General features: G+C 45.0%; 1 protein-coding gene across 1 annotated transcript in view; it reads right to left on the bottom strand.

The window, feature by feature from the left end:
- LOC144768899 (cell adhesion molecule CEACAM8-like) overlaps nucleotides 1-19,126 on the bottom strand; it is a 132,511-nt gene that overhangs the window by 106,897 nt on the left and 6,488 nt on the right. Inside the window, exon 2 of the mRNA XM_078652912.1 lies at nucleotides 18,237-18,430. Coding sequence (XP_078509038.1) covers nucleotides 18,237-18,430 — 194 coding nt within the window. The remainder of the gene's footprint in view (nucleotides 1-18,236; nucleotides 18,431-19,126) is intronic.

Genomic DNA, 19,126 nt, shown 5'->3' with positions numbered 1-19,126 from the left:
AATCATATTTTCCTGAACTTTGTTTTAAAGAATTCTGATTGACATTTGACTTCCTCATTCCCTTCCTTTATTGAATGTTTTGTATGCAACCTATAATATGTTCTGTATTAATTCTATTTTTCCTGTTTTCCAAATTCTGTAACCTGATTGATATTTGACTAATGAATAAAGGGTAAGAAAACCTCAACTTTTAACTAGAAAATAAAACCCTTTAAAATACTCACTAACTCTCTTTATTGGCTTAAATATTATTTTTAATTTTATTTTCCATGTTTATGTAAAGTCTCCTGAAGGTAATACATGGTGTCTAGGGTCCAACACCTTTCCAGCGGTTTAATAGAGGTAAATGAGGTTTTACATTGAGAAATTACTGTGAAATTACCGCTCGATCAGCTTGCTCCTGTCTCTTCGACACCAGGTTCACAATTGCTGCACCTGACATACATAAGCATGTCCCCAGGCACACCACTATTTTCATCCTTGGCCAACTGCCAGCTGTGCATGATCACACTTGTTTGGAAAAGCATTGGTGATTGCTGTCAAAATATTTATCATTGTTTTAATAACACCCATAATTGTTTTGAAAATATATTGATTCTAGAAAAAAACCTGGAGTGACTACTTTAGTATAAAAGAACCTCACTCCCCCCTGACAAATTAGAGGAGAATTCCATCCAATCTGAGACTGGGGTCCTGCATGCTGAATCTCCGGCACGCAATGGTCTGACATCCCTTGCGGGCTGTCATCCTCGAAGCAGAGATGGGGTCCTGCATTCCCAAGCATCAGGTGAAGGGGCTGTCGCTGGACCAATACATTCATATTGAAATGTCCTAATTGCCAACCTGTGCATTTTCTGAGTGAAACATACTGTATTGTTTTACACAATCCCTGAGGAATCAGGGTTGTCGTGTTCAGTGGATGCCAGAGACTACCTACACCACTGTAGAATACAGGGGAGTGTATTGGCACTGTAGAGCTAGCTGGTCTAACGGCTGACATAACATGTGGGGGTGTCAGGAAGCGGTTGGACACCAAGCCCTCAAATTTAGGTTATCCAAAATGCCAGGTCCTGGGGGATTCCTAGGAACTACACAACTCTCTTCCCATTTGTGTAAGCACTCTGCCGGTCTTACACCCAGATTTACTAGCAAAGAATACCTTATCCTTATCAGTGTAATTGTAGGTCCCTCTGCCGGGACGGGAGAATACCCAGGTGATAGTCGCAACTCCTAGGAGTTCCCACAATGAGGGTAGGGTGGTCCCTGAAAAATTCTCCAATGGTGGAGGGTAGTGCAAGAAAGAGTTTTGGTTCCCATTGTCTCCAAAAGTTATTTGTTGGAGAGCGGGAGTTGTCCAAGTATGGCCCAAAGGGTGGCCGATAGTGGTGGCTGGCTGAGTAAGGGGATTGTTCCTGAGGTAAGAGGTGTAATGGTAGCCCTTAAGGGGACGTAGGGTAGGTAGTGAGTGCACTAGTTTCTCTAGATTATCCACTGGCTTCACCTGAGGAGACATGAGACAGGTTGAAGACTCACTATATTCCACAAATGGGTTAGTGGTGGATCATAAATTGTCAAGGGAGAGTTGGCAACTGCCCAAGAACAGTGAAGGATGTCAAACTAGAGACAGTTTTTACCCACAACTTGAAGTGGTGGCTGTGGCAATGCCCATCCTGGTGTACCATCAGGTAGATCCTGTGAGATCAGACCCCAGGACAGGGGACAGAGGCTCTGTAGATGGAGGGTGTGGAGGTGCCCACCAAGACCTAGCCAGGTGGGTGGTTGGTGCAGAGTCTTAGAGCGGACTCTGAGCATCAATCTGGAGGGAGGGAAGCATGTCTTTTAGAGATTGTCGCTCCGAGCTGTCAGAAGGACAAGCTGCAGAGGGTCTTCCTTTGCAGTCCTGCAAAGAAAAGTCCTGGCTTGCCAGACATTGGTTTGGCTGGTGGATACAGCCATCGGCATGATGGTATAGATGGCGGGTGTGCCCGCAGTGCCACAACGAGGAGACCAGGTGGTGCCATTCTGAGTGAATGGACCTTTTGCATGAGTACAGGTTGGTGCTACACACTAATTTTTGGGACTGCCACCCTGAGCTGTCAGAAGGGAAGACTTCAGAGGCTCTGTTTTAGCAGACTCCTGCCTGGTGCACTTTAGGTGTACCAGTCATAGGGTTTGGCACTAAGGCTCCTCAGAAGTCCTAGTTTGCCAGGCATAGACACAGCAGGTAAGGGCGGCCGCTCAGCTGAGGGAAGTGGAAGGAGGCACTGTGTGCTTTCAGGGTGACATTTCACATTTCAGTGAGGTATCTTCAGGGTCCCTTGTTGGTTTCCAGCTTCACTGCTTAGAGGCTGGGAAGTGGCCAAATTTGGGCATGGGTGAGGCATGGCCTATACAGTGCCCACCGGCACATCCAGTTGACATGGTGGGGCTTGTGAGAGCATGAGTGGGGGACATGAACCCTGTTCTCGTAAAGGGCAGGTTGGCCAGGGTTCCTGGGGTGATTATGTGGCTTGGAAAACCCAGAGGTGACTCTCTGTCAGGAGAGTACAGAGTGTTGAGTGGGCTGCTGTTTCCTTAGAAGGCACAGTTATTCTGCAAGGATGGTGGCAGCTACAGACCCCAGTTTAACTGCTGTTGGTGAGGGTCAGAGGTCCAGTGAAGGACCTGTGTCTTCATCATCTTTAGGGTGTAGTGACCTGGATTAGTAAGGTTAATGGGCTGTGAATTCTCCTTAAGGAGAACAGCAGGTGACACAAGGGACATGTTTTAGTGATGGCTTCAGAGTAGAGGCACTGACTCTTGCCAGGAAGAGTGTGGTAAGAGCAGTGTTTCATGACTCAGGGCAAGGCTTGGCCTAGAACTACTTTGGCCATGTAGGCTCCTAAAGTCCTGTGGATGCATCAGACATAGCAGCAGGAGGGTTATTAGTGCAGTCTAGGTTCCCTGTGGAGGGAGGTGTTCTTATTGCTGATTTACGTGGGTGATCTTGGTGTAGGAAGGCCAACATAAGAACACTATGGTGGCAGAAAACCAGCAAATGGTCAGAACCCATTGCCACTAGTTACAGCTGACTAGGCAAGAGTACCCATGAGCAATGGTTAGTTGTTCCCCTAGTTTCAGCTGACAGCTGCATATATTGCAAATGGATTCCACCCATTTAGTCGGCCTTAATTTTCACTTTTGATCACATAGTTTTTGCACCTTTACTCTAGGTGAGTCTCACTATTTGATTCTCATTCACAATAATTGAAATGAGCATGTTACCCACTGGCGTATGCCTTTTAAGATAAGGCCACTGTGGTACAGCTAGTGGAGGGGCAATGGCCTGATTACACGTGAATAAGTGTGCCCTTGCATTTGAAACTACTGTGATGCACAGCCTGGTAATTGCACACAGATAGCCTGACTCAAATGGGGCTTTGCATGGATAGCTGCTATCGGCGGCCGCCTTACATTCCATCTTTATATTTGCACACCATGCCACTTCAAAATACAAAGTAACAACAGACTGGGATGCGACTCGAGTGATTAAAGAGTGGTTCAAGCAATCCATCCATCACTTTTTGTTCACTTTAGTATGTCACTCTAAGTGGGACAGGACTGCCGAGACGTGGGTGCCATGCATACAGTCACTTGAACCAAAGCTATCCCTGGCAGATGAGCTCATAACAACGGTAAAACTGGTCCTGGAGTCTTGTGTCCTGGTACTGGGAGGACCTGGCTTGGCAGTATGGGTTGAACTATTTCCATTGGAGCAGGGTCAAGACTGATTTGCATACAGCTGGGTCGGAACTTAGGTGGCATGGTGTGCAAATTAACAATGGATTATGATGCGACCTCGGGTAATTCCCAGTGGCTGAGATTAATTCAAGCATTCAATCACTTTTTTGTATACTTTAGATTTTCAGAAAGTTGGCATTTATTTGTCCTAACCGTTTGGTGTCTGCATTCTGTACCCTTGGTCATAAGACTACACGTAGATGGCAGTTGGCCATTGTGTTCAGTCTCCCAGACAGTGAGACTTAAGAGGACTAGAAGTTGTCAGGATGGGCCATCCTGGCAGGATGTGAAGGGCGAAGCTGTTCTTTGCCCCAGTTACATTTCAAAGGATCTGCCTCAGAGCACTTACAAAGAACTTGACACCAGGCTTGTGCCACAGCACATCACTTGGAGCTTGGGAAGGGGAGGGATAGAAATTCCAGAACCAGGGGGCATATTATCAAGGGGGTTTATCTCCGCTTTTTTGGCTTTAAAAGCCAAGAAAGCGGAGATAAAATTATCTCCCTATTACCAAGCTGTCGCTAACACCAGTTAGTGACAGCTAATAGGAGATAGCGACCATCTTGGGCCCCGCTTTGCATGTCAGTGATATTTATCACTAATGACATGCAAAGTGGGCATGCCAAGATGTTAGCGAATGGAAACAGTCGCTAACATCGCTATCTCCTATTACCAACTTTTGGAGATATTCGCGCTAAGCGCGAATATCTCCAAAAGCTAACACCTGCCCTGAGCAGTTCTTTGCCATGTTATCCAATGGGAGGTGGATAACATGGCTAAGAGCATTTGCTCGATAATGCATGAATATCGCTGACTTTTCAGCGATATTCATGCATTGCGGCCGTTTTTTATTGCATTTGCGATAAACCTTGCTAATAGCAAGGTTTATCTGCGATAAAAATCGCCGATGTGCGGCGATAATTTTTGTCTCTAAACAAGTTAGAGACAAAAATGATCGCTAGTTGTTGGTAATATGCCCCCAGATGTGGTGAGGATGTCTAGACGTTTCTCCCACTTCAAAGCTGGCGCCAGCTATAAATATTGGACCCTCAGGCCAATGCTTTAGTACACTCCGGCACCTGTGGACTGGACTGGAGGTGTCTGATTTCATTGTCAATGCTGGGCCAAAAATATAGTATCATGAGTTATAAATGGCAAAAAAGAACTAATAAAAAACTTTTTAAATGTATTGGTAGAACTCCTTCAAATTTTTAAACATTTCTGTAAAAAAATATTTCCATTACATTGGAAAGTGATAAGTTAGATGCAATAACATATGACAAACTTCATCTTAACTTGAAAGCTAGACTCAATGTCTGGAAACAAATATCTTACCAAAATATGCATTTTCTTTCCATTCTTCGACAATTATACTGCATTCTCTCCTCAATTTTGCTCAATGTTTATTAATCATCCTTTCATTTGGCAATTCTAGACGCTAAAATAACATGGAAAAAAGCAGCGCCCTGATGCTGTCAACAGATTAGAATTTACTTTTGGCATCTAATTCCTCAACACATACATGTTTACAAGTATTAACCTCTTTGCTGCGGTGGCAATTCCGCCGCAGCGCTCGGGGGGAGGGGGGGCCGCGTGGCGCTCCCATGCTTCTGACGGAACAACTCCATAAACTGAGCATTAATGACAGAGGTACACATCTACTAATCTTCCACAGATGCATTCATGGCAGAGGTCCACGCCTACTAACCATACATGGGGGTATTCATGGCAGAAGTACACACATACTAACCATGCTCAGGGGCATTCATGGCAGAGGTACACACCTCAAGCCATAAACGGGGGCATTCATGGTAGAGTTGCACACCTTCTAACCATACACTGGGGCATTCATGGCAGAGGTCCACGCCTACTAACCATACATGGGGGTATTCATGGCAGAAGTACACACATACTAACCATGCTCAGGGGCATTCATGGCAGAGGTACACACCTCAAGCCATAAACGGGGGCATTCATGGTAGAGTTGCACACCTTCTAACCATACACTGGGGCATTCATGGCAGAGGTACACACCTACTAAGCATACACAGGGGCATTCATAGCAGAGATACTCACCTACTGGCCGTACAGAGGGACATTCATGGCAGAGGTGCACACCTGCTCAAAATACAATGGGGAATTCATGACAGAGGTGCACACCTTCAAACTATACATGGGGGCATTCGTGGCAGAGGTGTGCACCTACTAACTGTACACATGAGTCATTCATGGCAGAGGCACACACCTACTAACCATACATGGGGACATTCATGGCAGAGTGTACACCTCAGAACCATACAAGGTGGCATTCATAGCAGAGGTGCACACCTACTAACCGTACACTGGGGCATTCATGGGAGACGTGCGCTCCTACTAACCATACACAGGGCATTGATGACAGAGGTACACACCTACTATTCACACACTGTGGCATTCTAAGAAGAGAAATGTAAAAAAATGAGATCCCCTTTGGGCAATTCACAAACACATATACTCAATCCACAGTATCAAAAAACCTAAGTTCACACAATATAATGAACAAAGAGGAAATGTAAAGAAATATTCAGGTAACAAAATTTAAAATACAATTTATTCAGACAGAATTAAAAACATTATAGGTTTTCAAAGACACATTATCAAAACCTATCCTGAATACAGTGCAGTTTAATCTATTTATATAAAAAACAAAGTATGTCCGTTTGTCCTTTATGCATTACTACACCATTCATCCGATCGCATGAAACTTTGGGAAGTTGTTGAATACACTCCCACGAAAGATTCTGGCTAAAAAAGGAACATTTTGTTAAATATCGGCCCCCAGCCACCCAGGGCCCTCATAATCTTTCCAATACTGAACGTTTACACTTTCCGGTGCGACTCGCTTTTGCAATGACCATCAACAAAGCACAAGGACAATCGCTGCAAGTGTGTGGACTAGATTTGGAGAATCCGTGCTTCTCACATGGACAACTGTATGTGGCCAGCTCACGCGTCAGAAAACCTTCTGATTTATTTGTCTACGCACCAGACGGAAAAACAAAAAATATAGTGTATCCACAAGCATTCAAATAAAAAAACAGAATTAAAACAACACTTTGAAATGTTTTCCATATTAAAATGAATAAGTTTCAATAAAAAGGACACAATGTAAATTGAATGTTATCATAACACGTTTCCTTAAATTTCCTTTCTTCTGAGATTGCAGCAACACGTGACGGGTAAGCTAGTACAATATAAAATACACAAACACAAAACAATATGAAACAAAACTAAGAATGGGAATAGCACTAAGGAAAAATAATTCCTATTATTAAAGGGAAAAATACAAAAGTCATCAAGAGATCAGTCCTGATCGATATCTCAATTATCCGTCAGAATTATTGTCCCCACGGACTTAAAGTAATTATCCCTTGCTTGGGCATCGACGCGTTTCGGTGGGCTATAAAATAAGCAGCCAACACCTTCGTCAGGAGAGTATTAATATATTAATTCCCATTAAAACATTATTTGACTGTGAAATAGAAAATTTTAATTCTGTCTGAATAAATTGTATTTTACATTTTTTTACCTGAATATTTCTTTACATTTCCTCTTTGATCATTATATTGTGTGAACATAGGTTTTTTTGATGCTGTGGATTGAGTATATGCGTTTGGGAATTGCCCAAAGGGGATCTCATTTTTTTACATTTGTCTTGACGGTACCCTACCCCTTTGGCTGTTGGGTCCCTCTCTCTTTTATTAGAGATTCTAAGAAGAGATACACACCTACTAACCATACGTGGGGGCATTCCTGGCAGAGGTGCACACCTACGAACCATACACAGGGGCGTTGAGGCCAGTGATGCACAACTACCCACCGTACACGGTGGGTAGTAGCAGAGGTGCACATGGCAGAGGTGCACACCTACTAACCGTACATGGGGGCCTTCATGGCATTGGTGCACATCTACTAACGATACACAGGGCATTAATAACAGAGAGGTACACACCTACTAAGCATACACTGGCGTATTCATGGCAGAGGTACACACCTACTAACCATACAGAGGGGCATTCACGGCAGAGGTGGGCACCTACTAACCTTAGAGAGGGACAATCATGGCAGAGGTACACGCCTAACAACCATATACGGGGCGTTCATGGCAGAGGAGCACACCTACTGATCGCATACAGGGGCATTCATGGCAGAGCTTCACACCTACTAACCATACAGAGGGGCATTTATGGCAGAGGTGGGCACCTACAAACCATACAGAGGGGAATTCATGGCAGACGTACACACCTACTACCCAAACACGGGGACGTTCATGGCAGAGTTACACACCTACTAACCATAAGCAGGGGCGTTCATGGCAAAGGTGCCCATCTACTAACCATACACAGGGGCATTCATAGCAGAGGTGCACACCTACTAACCATACATGGGGGCATTCGTGGCAGAGGTAAACATCTACTAACCATACACAGGGGCATTCATTGTAGAGTTACATGCCTACTAACCGTACAGGGGGGCATTCACGGCAGAGGTGCACACCTACTAACCATACACACTGGTCATTCGTGGCAGAGGTACACACCTACTAACCATGCATGGGGGCATTCATGGCAGAGCTGCATTCTTACTACCATACACAGGGGCACTCATGACAGAGGTGCACAACTTCGAACTATACATGGTGGCATTCATAGCAGAGGTGCACACCAACTAACCATACGCAGGGGCGTTCATGGCAGAGTTATGCTTCTTTTAACAATACACAAGGGCATTCATGACGCACTTTAGGCCCATAGGAATGAATGGGGAGTTATTCCTTTTTTGCGATTAGCAATTTGGAAGAGGAAGATGTAGGAATCGCAATATTATTTGCAATTCCGACATGAATCCCGTTTTGCAAGTCGTTAATTCCTTATGAATCGCTATTACAGACTCGCAAAACGGGACTTTGATGAATCTAAAACCACGGTTTGCACATCGTCGTAATAAAAATGTTAAAGACATGATTGTGCATTCTAGATTTAACTCAAATGCGACAGGACCTTCTTTCTTGCAAAAAACTAATGATGGAAGCATATCGATCAAAGGAACAATAAGATGTTCCTCATGTTAATCATGTAATTACATACTAGAAGGTGAAAACATGAATCTGAACGGCTTTAATATTAAAGCGTCCGAAATGTGGAACTGTAAAACGCAGAATGTGGTCTATTTACTTCTTTGCCCGTGCCAGCTTGGCTATGTAGGAGAGACGTCTAGAGCTATTCAAACTAGACTTACAGACAGGGCCGGACTGGCCTTAGCGGGCACCAGGCAATCCCCTGGTACGCCGCATGGGTGGTGGCCAGTTTTGGGCCCCTGGGTGGCGGTTTTGTTACAGGGCCGTTTTTGCAGCTTAGCTGCAAAATCGGCCCTGTAACAAAATCGGAATCGGCCAAAAACCGGCCCTGGCAAAGAGCTCGGGTGAACGCCCAGCCCCCCCACCCCCGGGGGGAGGGGGAGGCGGCTGAGCACTTTGCCAGGGCCGGTTTTGGTTCCCAGTCCGGCCCTGCTTACAGAGCATAGGTCAGCGATCAGAACAGCTTAGCTGACCGCCCCTCTGCTTAAACACTATGGGCCTCATTTATGAGAAATGACGCATCGCTGCGTGAAAGCAGCGATGCGTCACTTCTCAGTGCGCACTCCTTGCGACATACCTGATGCGTCATATTTAATGTATGACGCATCACGTCGCAAGGAGTTACAGATACGTCAGTATTTCTGACGTATCTGTAAGCGCAAAAGTGACGCATTGCTGGAGTGTGTCACAAAAGTGACGCAACTCCAGCAATGCTTCCTTTCACATGGGGCAAGCCCCTTGTGAAAGGGCCTGCGTCAGTCTTACGCCTGCTGTAAGGCAGGCACAAGATTTTGACACAACGGCGTCCTAGAAGTGACGCAGTGAAATCTCATAGATTTCACTGCGTCACTTCTACAAGGCTTAGATGCGTCACTTTGTAAATAGTGCGCAACAGGAGGCATGTTTTACTACACCGATGCTTCACAAAAAGTGACGCATCGGAAGCGCAAAACTGACGCAAGGCCTCATAAATGAGGCCCTATATTGAGTTTAACTATAAGCCAGAAGATATACACTGGCGGATATTAGAGAGAATTAAAACTCCAGATAACAAAGGAGGGCAACAGATTCATAAAAAGAGATTCATTTTTTTGATTTTTTCATTGAATACTTTCAAATGCGGCCTGAATAACGACTTGCCTTCAAAAAATAAGATCATTTGAACGCATGATGCCCAAATTATATGTCACTATTTTGATTTGATTTTATGAGTAGTCAGAAAGTAGATACTTTTAAAATAAATGTCTTAAATGAAATGAAATAGCATAATTAGTTTTCAAAAACAAGTGAAGTAGGATTGGCCTTTTAAATTTTCAATAAATCTTTATTAGGAAAGAAATTCGGTTCCACTGTTACACTAATTATAGGAAACTGCTATTTAGTCCCCACATAACTTGCTACATCATGTTTTTTCAAATCCTCCTATTAGATGCATCATAAATTCAAGTATTCACAGATGACATTTCATAAACACAGGGGGCCTCATTTATGAGAAATGACGCATCGCTGCGTGAAAGCAGCGATGCGTCACTTCTCAGTGCGCACTCCTTCAGACATTCCTGATGCGTCATATTTAATGTATGACGCATCATGTCGCAAGGAGTTACAGATACGTCAGTATTTCTGACGTATCTGTAAGCGCAAAAGTGACGCATTGCTGGAGTGTGTCACAAAAGTGACGCAACTCCAGCAATGCGTCCTTTCACATTGGCCATGCCCCATGTGAAAGGGCCTGCGTCAGTCTTACGCCTTCGGTGAGGCAGGCGCAAGATTTTGACGCAACGGTGTCCTAAAAGTGACGCAGTGAAATGTCATAGATTTCACCGCTTCACTTCTATGACCCTTCCTTGCGTCAATACGCCCCCTTGCATACATTATACCTGGCGCAGGTATAATGTGGCACAGGATGTACAAAGTGACGCATCTACTTAGATGCGTCACTTTGTAAATATGGCGCTACAAGGCGCATTGTTTACGCCACTGGTGCGTCACAAAAAGTGACGTACCGGCGGCGTAAAAGTGACGCAGAGCCTCATAAATGAGGTCCCTGGTCCCTTTTTTATGATAATAGAACTCATGGCACCCCACGTTCATTCACATTGGTGTAATATTTAGGTAGGTGAAACGGTCTAGTTATTGCCAGTGACGCATAGTAGTAGTGAATTTTAAACCAATAAAAGATGCACGCTTTTAAATCACGTAGGTAGGGTGACGTTGGCTACGTTAATCACATGACCGCCTTAATACACCTGATTGTACTATTTAAAAGACTGTATTCCAGTTCTTCCGGGTGTAGAGAGCGAGTCGCGCCAATTCTGACCAGAGAAAAACGTTATTTTAACCAGAGAGGAACAGTTCTACTGAAAAGTTTCACTCCAGAGGTATGTGAAGATATCATAGGTTAGAACTTAGGGCCCCATTAGGATGGTCGGCGGATCGCCCCCGCCAGGCCGGAGGTAGCCACCGCCGCCCTGGTGGGGACGATCCACCCGCCAGCCTAGCCGGAATGACCCCCCGCCATATTAGTATGGCTGGGGGGTCCGCGGCGGACGGAAAGACTCCGCCGCTTTTCGGCTCCAGTCGCCTTGCGACCGGGGTGGGAAAGGGTTTATATGGTGGCGGTGTCTATCAGACACCGCGAGCCATATTACAATAGGCTTTTTCAGATGCCTTTCTGTGGCGGCAATGCCACCACGGAAAGGCATGCGGAGTCAGTTCCATTGGACTCGGGGGGGGGTGAACATTAGGGGTACCTATGGTACCCCCCAGCAGCTCCATGCACAGCATGGCAGGCACCGCGTGGTGCCTGCCAAGCTGTGCATGGAAGTGCACAGCATGCCTTCCTGCCATTGTGGCGGGTGGTGCTGAGTGCACCGCCCGCCACAATGGTAGGAATGCTGGATGCGCCCGCCACTGTGGCGGGCGTATCCTAATGCTGGCGACGGGATCCCCGCCCTTATGGTGGGGTGATCCCTTTCACCGGTAGGATGATGGGCACATGAAATATGAAATGAGGCCTAGTCAATGCTTTTAAAAGGGACACTTTTGGTGCAAGCAAAGTGAAAGACATTAAATGAGGCCTAGTCAGTCTGAAATGATTGTGCTAAATTAACATGTGTTTGTGCAGTGTATAGAAAACTAGTGATTTCAGTGGCCTTTTTAGCTTTGAAAATAATCATGGAATGTGTTCTTTCTTCCCAGCTCATTTTCCTTGTAATCTACACTCCCTGTTCCTGTCTTAAGAGATTTTGGATTTATTGCATATTTAGACAATGCATATTCAGTTCATAACACTTCTTCTTATAATGTCTATTAATTAACCATGCACCAACACTACACGGGGCAAACACATTTTGCATAAAAAGCTATCTGTTCATCACCACCCCCTTTTCTGAATCATCGAAAACATTAGAGCTGAGTATGTATTAACCGTGTGCACTTTGAAAATTTGCACTAGTGCATGATTATGCTATGTTGTACATTGTACTTTTTTTGCATGTTTTCCTAAATGATTATTAATTATTGATTAGCCTTGCATAATTCACTCTTGAATCATATTTTCCTGAACTTTGTTTTAAAGAATTCTGATTGACATTTGACTTCCTCATTCCCTTCCTTTATTGAATGTTTTGTATGCAACCTATAATATGTTCTGTATTAATTCTATTTTTCCTGTTTTCCAAATTCTGTAACCTGATTGATATTTGACTAATGAATAAAGGGTAAGAAAACCTCAACTTTTAACTAGAAAATAAAACCCTTTAAAATACTCACTAACTCTCTTTATTGGCTTAAATATTATTTTTAATTTTATTTTCCATGTTTATGTAAAGTCTCCTGAAGGTAATACATGGTGTCTAGGGTCCAACACCTTTCCAGCGGTTTAATAGAGGTAAATGAGGTTTTACATTGAGAAATTACTGTGAAATTACCGCTCGATCAGCTTGCTCCTGTCTCTTCGACACCAGGTTCACAATTGCTGCACCTGACATACATAAGCATGTCCCCAGGCACACCACTATTTTCATCCTTGGCCAACTGCCAGCTGTGCATGATCACACTTGTTTGGAAAAGCATTGGTGATTGCTGTCAAAATATTTATCATTGTTTTAATAACACCCATAATTGTTTTGAAAATATATTGATTCTAGAAAAAAACCTGGAGTGACTACTTTAGTATAAAAGAACCTCACTCCCCCCTGACAAATTAGAGGAGAATTCCATCCAATCTGAGACTGGGGTCCTGCATGCTGAATCTCCGGCACGCAATGGTCTGACATCCCTTGCGGGCTGTCATCCTCGAAGCAGAGATGGGGTCCTGCATTCCCAAGCATCAGGTGAAGGGGCTGTCGCTGGACCAATACATTCATATTGAAATGTCCTAATTGCCAACCTGTGCATTTTCTGAGTGAAACATACTGTATTGTTTTACACAATCCCTGAGGAATCAGGGTTGTCGTGTTCAGTGGATGCCAGAGACTACCTACACCACTGTAGAATACAGGGGAGTGTATTGGCACTGTAGAGCTAGCTGGTCTAACGGCTGACATAACATGTGGGGGTGTCAGGAAGCGGTTGGACACCAAGCCCTCAAATTTAGGTTATCCAAAATGCCAGGTCCTGGGGGATTCCTAGGAACTACACAACTCTCTTCCCATTTGTGTAAGCACTCTGCCGGTCTTACACCCAGATTTACTAGCAAAGAATACCTTATCCTTATCAGTGTAATTGTAGGTCCCTCTGCCGGGACGGGAGAATACCCAGGTGATAGTCGCAACTCCTAGGAGTTCCCACAATGAGGGTAGGGTGGTCCCTGAAAAATTCTCCAATGGTGGAGGGTAGTGCAAGAAAGAGTTTTGGTTCCCATTGTCTCCAAAAGTTATTTGTTGGAGAGCGGGAGTTGTCCAAGTATGGCCCAAAGGGTGGCCGATAGTGGTGGCTGGCTGAGTAAGGGGATTGTTCCTGAGGTAAGAGGTGTAATGGTAGCCCTTAAGGGGACGTAGGGTAGGTAGTGAGTGCACTAGTTTCTCTAGATTATCCACTGGCTTCACCTGAGGAGACATGAGACAGGTTGAAGACTCACTATATTCCACAAATGGGTTAGTGGTGGATCATAAATTGTCAAGGGAGAGTTGGCAACTGCCCAAGAACAGTGAAGGATGTCAAACTAGAGACAGTTTTTACCCACAACTTGAAGTGGTGGCTGTGGCAATGCCCATCCTGGTGTACCATCAGGTAGATCCTGTGAGATCAGACCCCAGGACAGGGGACAGAGGCTCTGTAGATGGAGGGTGTGGAGGTGCCCACCAAGACCTAGCCAGGTGGGTGGTTGGTGCAGAGTCTTAGAGCGGACTCTGAGCATCAATCTGGAGGGAGGGAAGCATGTCTTTTAGAGATTGTCGCTCCGAGCTGTCAGAAGGACAAGCTGCAGAGGGTCTTCCTTTGCAGTCCTGCAAAGAAAAGTCCTGGCTTGCCAGACATTGGTTTGGCTGGTGGATACAGCCATCGGCATGATGGTATAGATGGCGGGTGTGCCCGCAGTGCCACAACGAGGAGACCAGGTGGTGCCATTCTGAGTGAATGGACCTTTTGCATGAGTACAGGTTGGTGCTACACACTAATTTTTGGGACTGCCACCCTGAGCTGTCAGAAGGGAAGACTTCAGAGGCTCTGTTTTAGCAGACTCCTGCCTGGTGCACTTTAGGTGTACCAGTCATAGGGTTTGGCACTAAGGCTCCTCAGAAGTCCTAGTTTGCCAGGCATAGACACAGCAGGTAAGGGCGGCCGCTCAGCTGAGGGAAGTGGAAGGAGGCACTGTGTGCTTTCAGGGTGACATTTCACATTTCAGTGAGGTATCTTCAGGGTCCCTTGTTGGTTTCCAGCTTCACTGCTTAGAGGCTGGGAAGTGGCCAAATTTGGGCATGGGTGAGGCATGGCCTATACAGTGCCCACCGGCACATCCAGTTGACATGGTGGGGCTTGTGAGAGCATGAGTGGGGGACATGAACCCTGTTCTAGTAAAGGGCAGGTTGGCCAGGGTTCCTGGGGTGATTATGTGGCTTGGAAAACCCAGAGGTGACTCTCTGTCAGGAGAGTACAGAGTGTTGAGTGGGCTGCTGTTTCCTTAGAAGGCACAGTTATTCTGCAAGGATGGTGGCAGCTACAGACCCCAGTTTAACTGCTGTTGGTGAGGGTCAGAGGTCCAGTGAAGGACCTGTGTCTTCATCATCTTTAGGGTGTAGTGACCTGGATTAGTAAGGTTAATGGGCTGTGAATTCTCCTTAAGGAGAACAGCAGGTGACACAAGGGACATGTTTTAGTGATGGCTTCAGAGTAGAGGCACTGACTCTTGCCAGGAAGAGTGTGGTAAGAGCAGTGTTTCATGACTCAGGGCAAGGCTTGGCCTAGAACTACTTTGGCCATGTAGGCTCCTAAAGTCCTGTGGATGCATCAGACATAGCAGCAGGAGGGTTATTAGTGCAGTCTAGGTTCCCTGTGGAGGGAGGTGTTCTTATTGCTGATTTACGTGGGTGATCTTGGTGTAGGAAGGCCAACATAAGAACACTATGGTGGCAGAAAACCAGCAAATGGTCAGAACCCATTGCCACTAGTTACAGCTGACTAGGCAAGAGTACCCATGAGCAATGGTTAGTTGTTCCCCTAGTTTCAGCTGACAGCTGCATATATTGCAAATGGATTCCACCCATTTAGTCGGCCTTAATTTTCACTTTTGATCACATAGTTTTTGCACCTTTACTCTAGGTGAGTCTCACTATTTGATTCTCATTCACAATAATTGAAATGAGCATGTTACCCACTGGCGTATGCCTTTTAAGATAAGGCCACTGTGGTACAGCTAGTGGAGGGGCAATGGCCTGATTACACGTGAATAAGTGTGCCCTTGCATTTGAAACTACTGTGATGCACAGCCTGGTAATTGCACACAGATAGCCTGACTCAAATGGGGCTTTGCATGGATAGCTGCTATCGGCGGCCGCCTTACATTCCATCTTTATATTTGCACACCATGCCACTTCAAAATACAAAGTAACAACAGACTGGGATGCGACTCGAGTGATTAAAGAGTGGTTCAAGCAATCCATCCATCACTTTTTGTTCACTTTAGTATGTCACTCTAAGTGGGACAGGAATGCCGAGACGTGGGTGCCATGCATACAGTCACTTGAACCAAAGCTATCCCTGGCAGATGAGCTCATAACAACAGTAAAACTGGTCCTGGAGTCTTGTGTCCTGGTACTGGGAGGACCTGGCTTGGCAGTATGGGTTGAACTATTTCCATTGGAGCAGGGTCAAGACTGATTTGCATACAGCTGGGTCGGAACTTAGGTGGCATGGTGTGCAAATTAACAATGGATTATGATGCGACCTCGGGTAATTCCCAGTGGCTGAGATTAATTCAAGCATTCAATCACTTTTTTGTATACTTTAGATTTTCAGAAAGTTGCCATTTATTTGTCCTAACCGTTTGGTGTCTGCATTCTGTACCCTTGGTCATAAGACTACACGTAGATGGCAGTTGGCCATTGTGTTCAGTCTCCCAGACAGTGAGACTTAAGAGGACTAGAAGTTGTCAGGATGGGCCATCCTGGCAGGATGTGAAGGGCGAAGCTGTTCTTTGCCCCAGTTACATTTCAAAGGATCTGCCTCAGAGCACTTACAAAGAACTTGACACCAGGCTTGTGCCACAGCACATCACTTGGAGCTTGGGAAGGGGAGGGATAGAAATTCCAGAACCAGGGGGCATATTATCAAGGGGGTTTATCTCCGCTTTTTTGGCTTTAAAAGCCAAGAAAGCGGAGATAAAATTATCTCCCTATTACCAAGCTGTCGCTAACACCAGTTAGTGACAGCTAATAGGAGATAGCGACCATCTTGGGCCCCGCTTTGCATGTCAGTGATATTTATCACTAATGACATGCAAAGTGGGCATGCCAAGATGTTAGCGAATGGAAACAGTCGCTAACATCGCTATCTCCTATTACCAACTTTTGGAGATATTCGCGCTAAGCGCGAATATCTCCAAAAGCTAACACCTGCCCTGAGCAGTTCTTTGCCATGTTATCCAATGGGAGGTGGATAACATGGCTAAGAGCATTTGCTCGATAATGCATGAATATCGCTGACTTTTCAGCGATATTCATGCATTGCGGCCGTTTTTTATCGCATTTGCGATAAACCTTGCTAATAGCAAGGTTTATCTGCGATAAAAATCGCCGATGTGCGGCGATAATTTTTGTCTCTAAACAAGTTAGAGACAAAAATGATCGCTAGTTGTTGGTAATATGCCCCCAGATGTGGTGAGGATGTCTAGACGTTTCTCCCACTTCAAAGCTGGCGCCAGCTATAAATATTGGACCCTCAGGCCAATGCTTTAGTACACTCCGGCACCTGTGGACTGGACTGGAGGTGTCTGATTTCATTGTCAATGCTGGGCCAAAAATATAGTATCATGAGTTATAAATGGCAAAAAAGAACTAATAAAAAACTTTTTAAATGTATTGGTAGAACTCCTTCAAATTTTTAAACATTTCTGTAAAAAAATATTTCCATTACATTGGAAAGTGATAAGTTAGATGCAATAACATATGACAAACTTCATCTTAACTTGAAAGCTATACTCAATGTCTGGAAACAAATATCTTACCAAAATATGCATTTTCTTTCCATTCTTCGACAATTATACTGCATTCTCTCCTCAATTTTGCTCAATGTTTATTAATCATCCTTTCAATTGGCAATTCTAGACGCTAAAATAACATGGAAAAAAGCAGCGCCCTGATGCTGTCAACAGATTAGAATTTACTTTTGGCATCTAATTCCTCAACACATACATGTTTACAAGTATTAACCTCTTTGCTGCGGTGGCAATTCCGCCGCAGCGCTAGGGGGGAGGGGGGGCCGCGTGGCGCTCCCATGCTTCTGACGGAACCACTCCGTCACGAGCCTCGGGTGCGTTGTGCTTGTGACGGAGCGGTTCCGTCACAGCCCCGCCCGCTCAATAGAACGCGCCGCGCAGGCGCGAAATCAGCATCGCGCAGGCGCGCCGAGCGGGCCGTGACAGAACCGCTCCGTCACCAGCACAGTGCGACCGAGGCTGGTGACGGAGCGGTTCCGTCACCAGCATGGAAGGGGTTAATGTGAGCTATTGCTTGAGAATCAGTTATACCCAATGATGTAAGATAGCTACAGGTACACCTGGCAGCACTGGAGTGGTGTATTACTGGTACAGCTGGTAGCACCAAGATGTTATAGTCACATAAACTATCTCTTAGTTTACATGCAGATATTGCTAATCTATAGAAGTCCCTGTTTCTCTTACCTATGAGGGTCCATTCGAGGAGGCTTTGTTTACGCCTAGGAGAGACCTTGGATGGGAAGATGACCAACATCTCTGATGGAATTTCACTGTCCTTCTCTGATGCAAGCCTCTCTTCTTTGAGTGAGGATGCAGCGGTGCACTCAAAGCAGAGCCATGTGGAGCACAGGCAAGGTAAACAGTGCCTTTCTGGTTGCCTGGAGATGCAGAATATAATTAGATTAGAGAAAATTACACTCTATAGGGATATTGCAAGTCACAGAGGAGTTCACTGTTGATGCAGAGATTCAAGGGCCATAGAAATGAGAGGCGACATTTAAAATAATTTCAGGGACAACAGTGGTGATTCCCATCTGTGTAATTTTCAGCACTGCTGCTTCAGCTGCTGCTATTTTATCTCTTTTCTTCCATAGTTTAGCCACTGCATGCTGGGGTTAAATTATCCAAAAGAGCCACTGTGGGCTCACATGTGCACAAGGCATGTGTTGTGACTCACTGGTGGATATGTTGTCTATTTATTTATTTATTTTTCCAACATGACAATGGCATTTTCGGAAAATGTAAATTAAAAAAAGTAAGTGTGCAGGAGAAAAAAAGAAAGAAAGAGGCTACATAGCACTTAAAAGGTTTTGAAAACACCAGGGAGCATCAGTGGGTAAAAGGGGGGTAAGTGCAGGGGATGAAGCCCTTTGGGCAAAAAACAAAATAAAGAAGGAATCAATACCAATGTGTGTGTTCACATCCACCAAAGGCCATGCAATGAATATAGCTGAACCACAGTAGCATGCAGCTGAAAATGTGTGTCCAAAATACCCTTTTGTATGTGCATGTTGTGTGTTTTTTGTGCGTCGTGTGTAATGACAATCAGCCTGATTCATGAAGCGAAATTGCGC

This window comes from Lissotriton helveticus, chromosome 7 (genome assembly GCF_964261635.1).
Source record: "Lissotriton helveticus chromosome 7, aLisHel1.1, whole genome shotgun sequence".
Classification (NCBI taxonomy): domain Eukaryota; kingdom Metazoa; phylum Chordata; class Amphibia; order Caudata; family Salamandridae; genus Lissotriton; species Lissotriton helveticus.
Note: the sequence above shows the minus strand (reverse complement) of the source record. Positions and strands in the feature narration are given on the sequence as shown.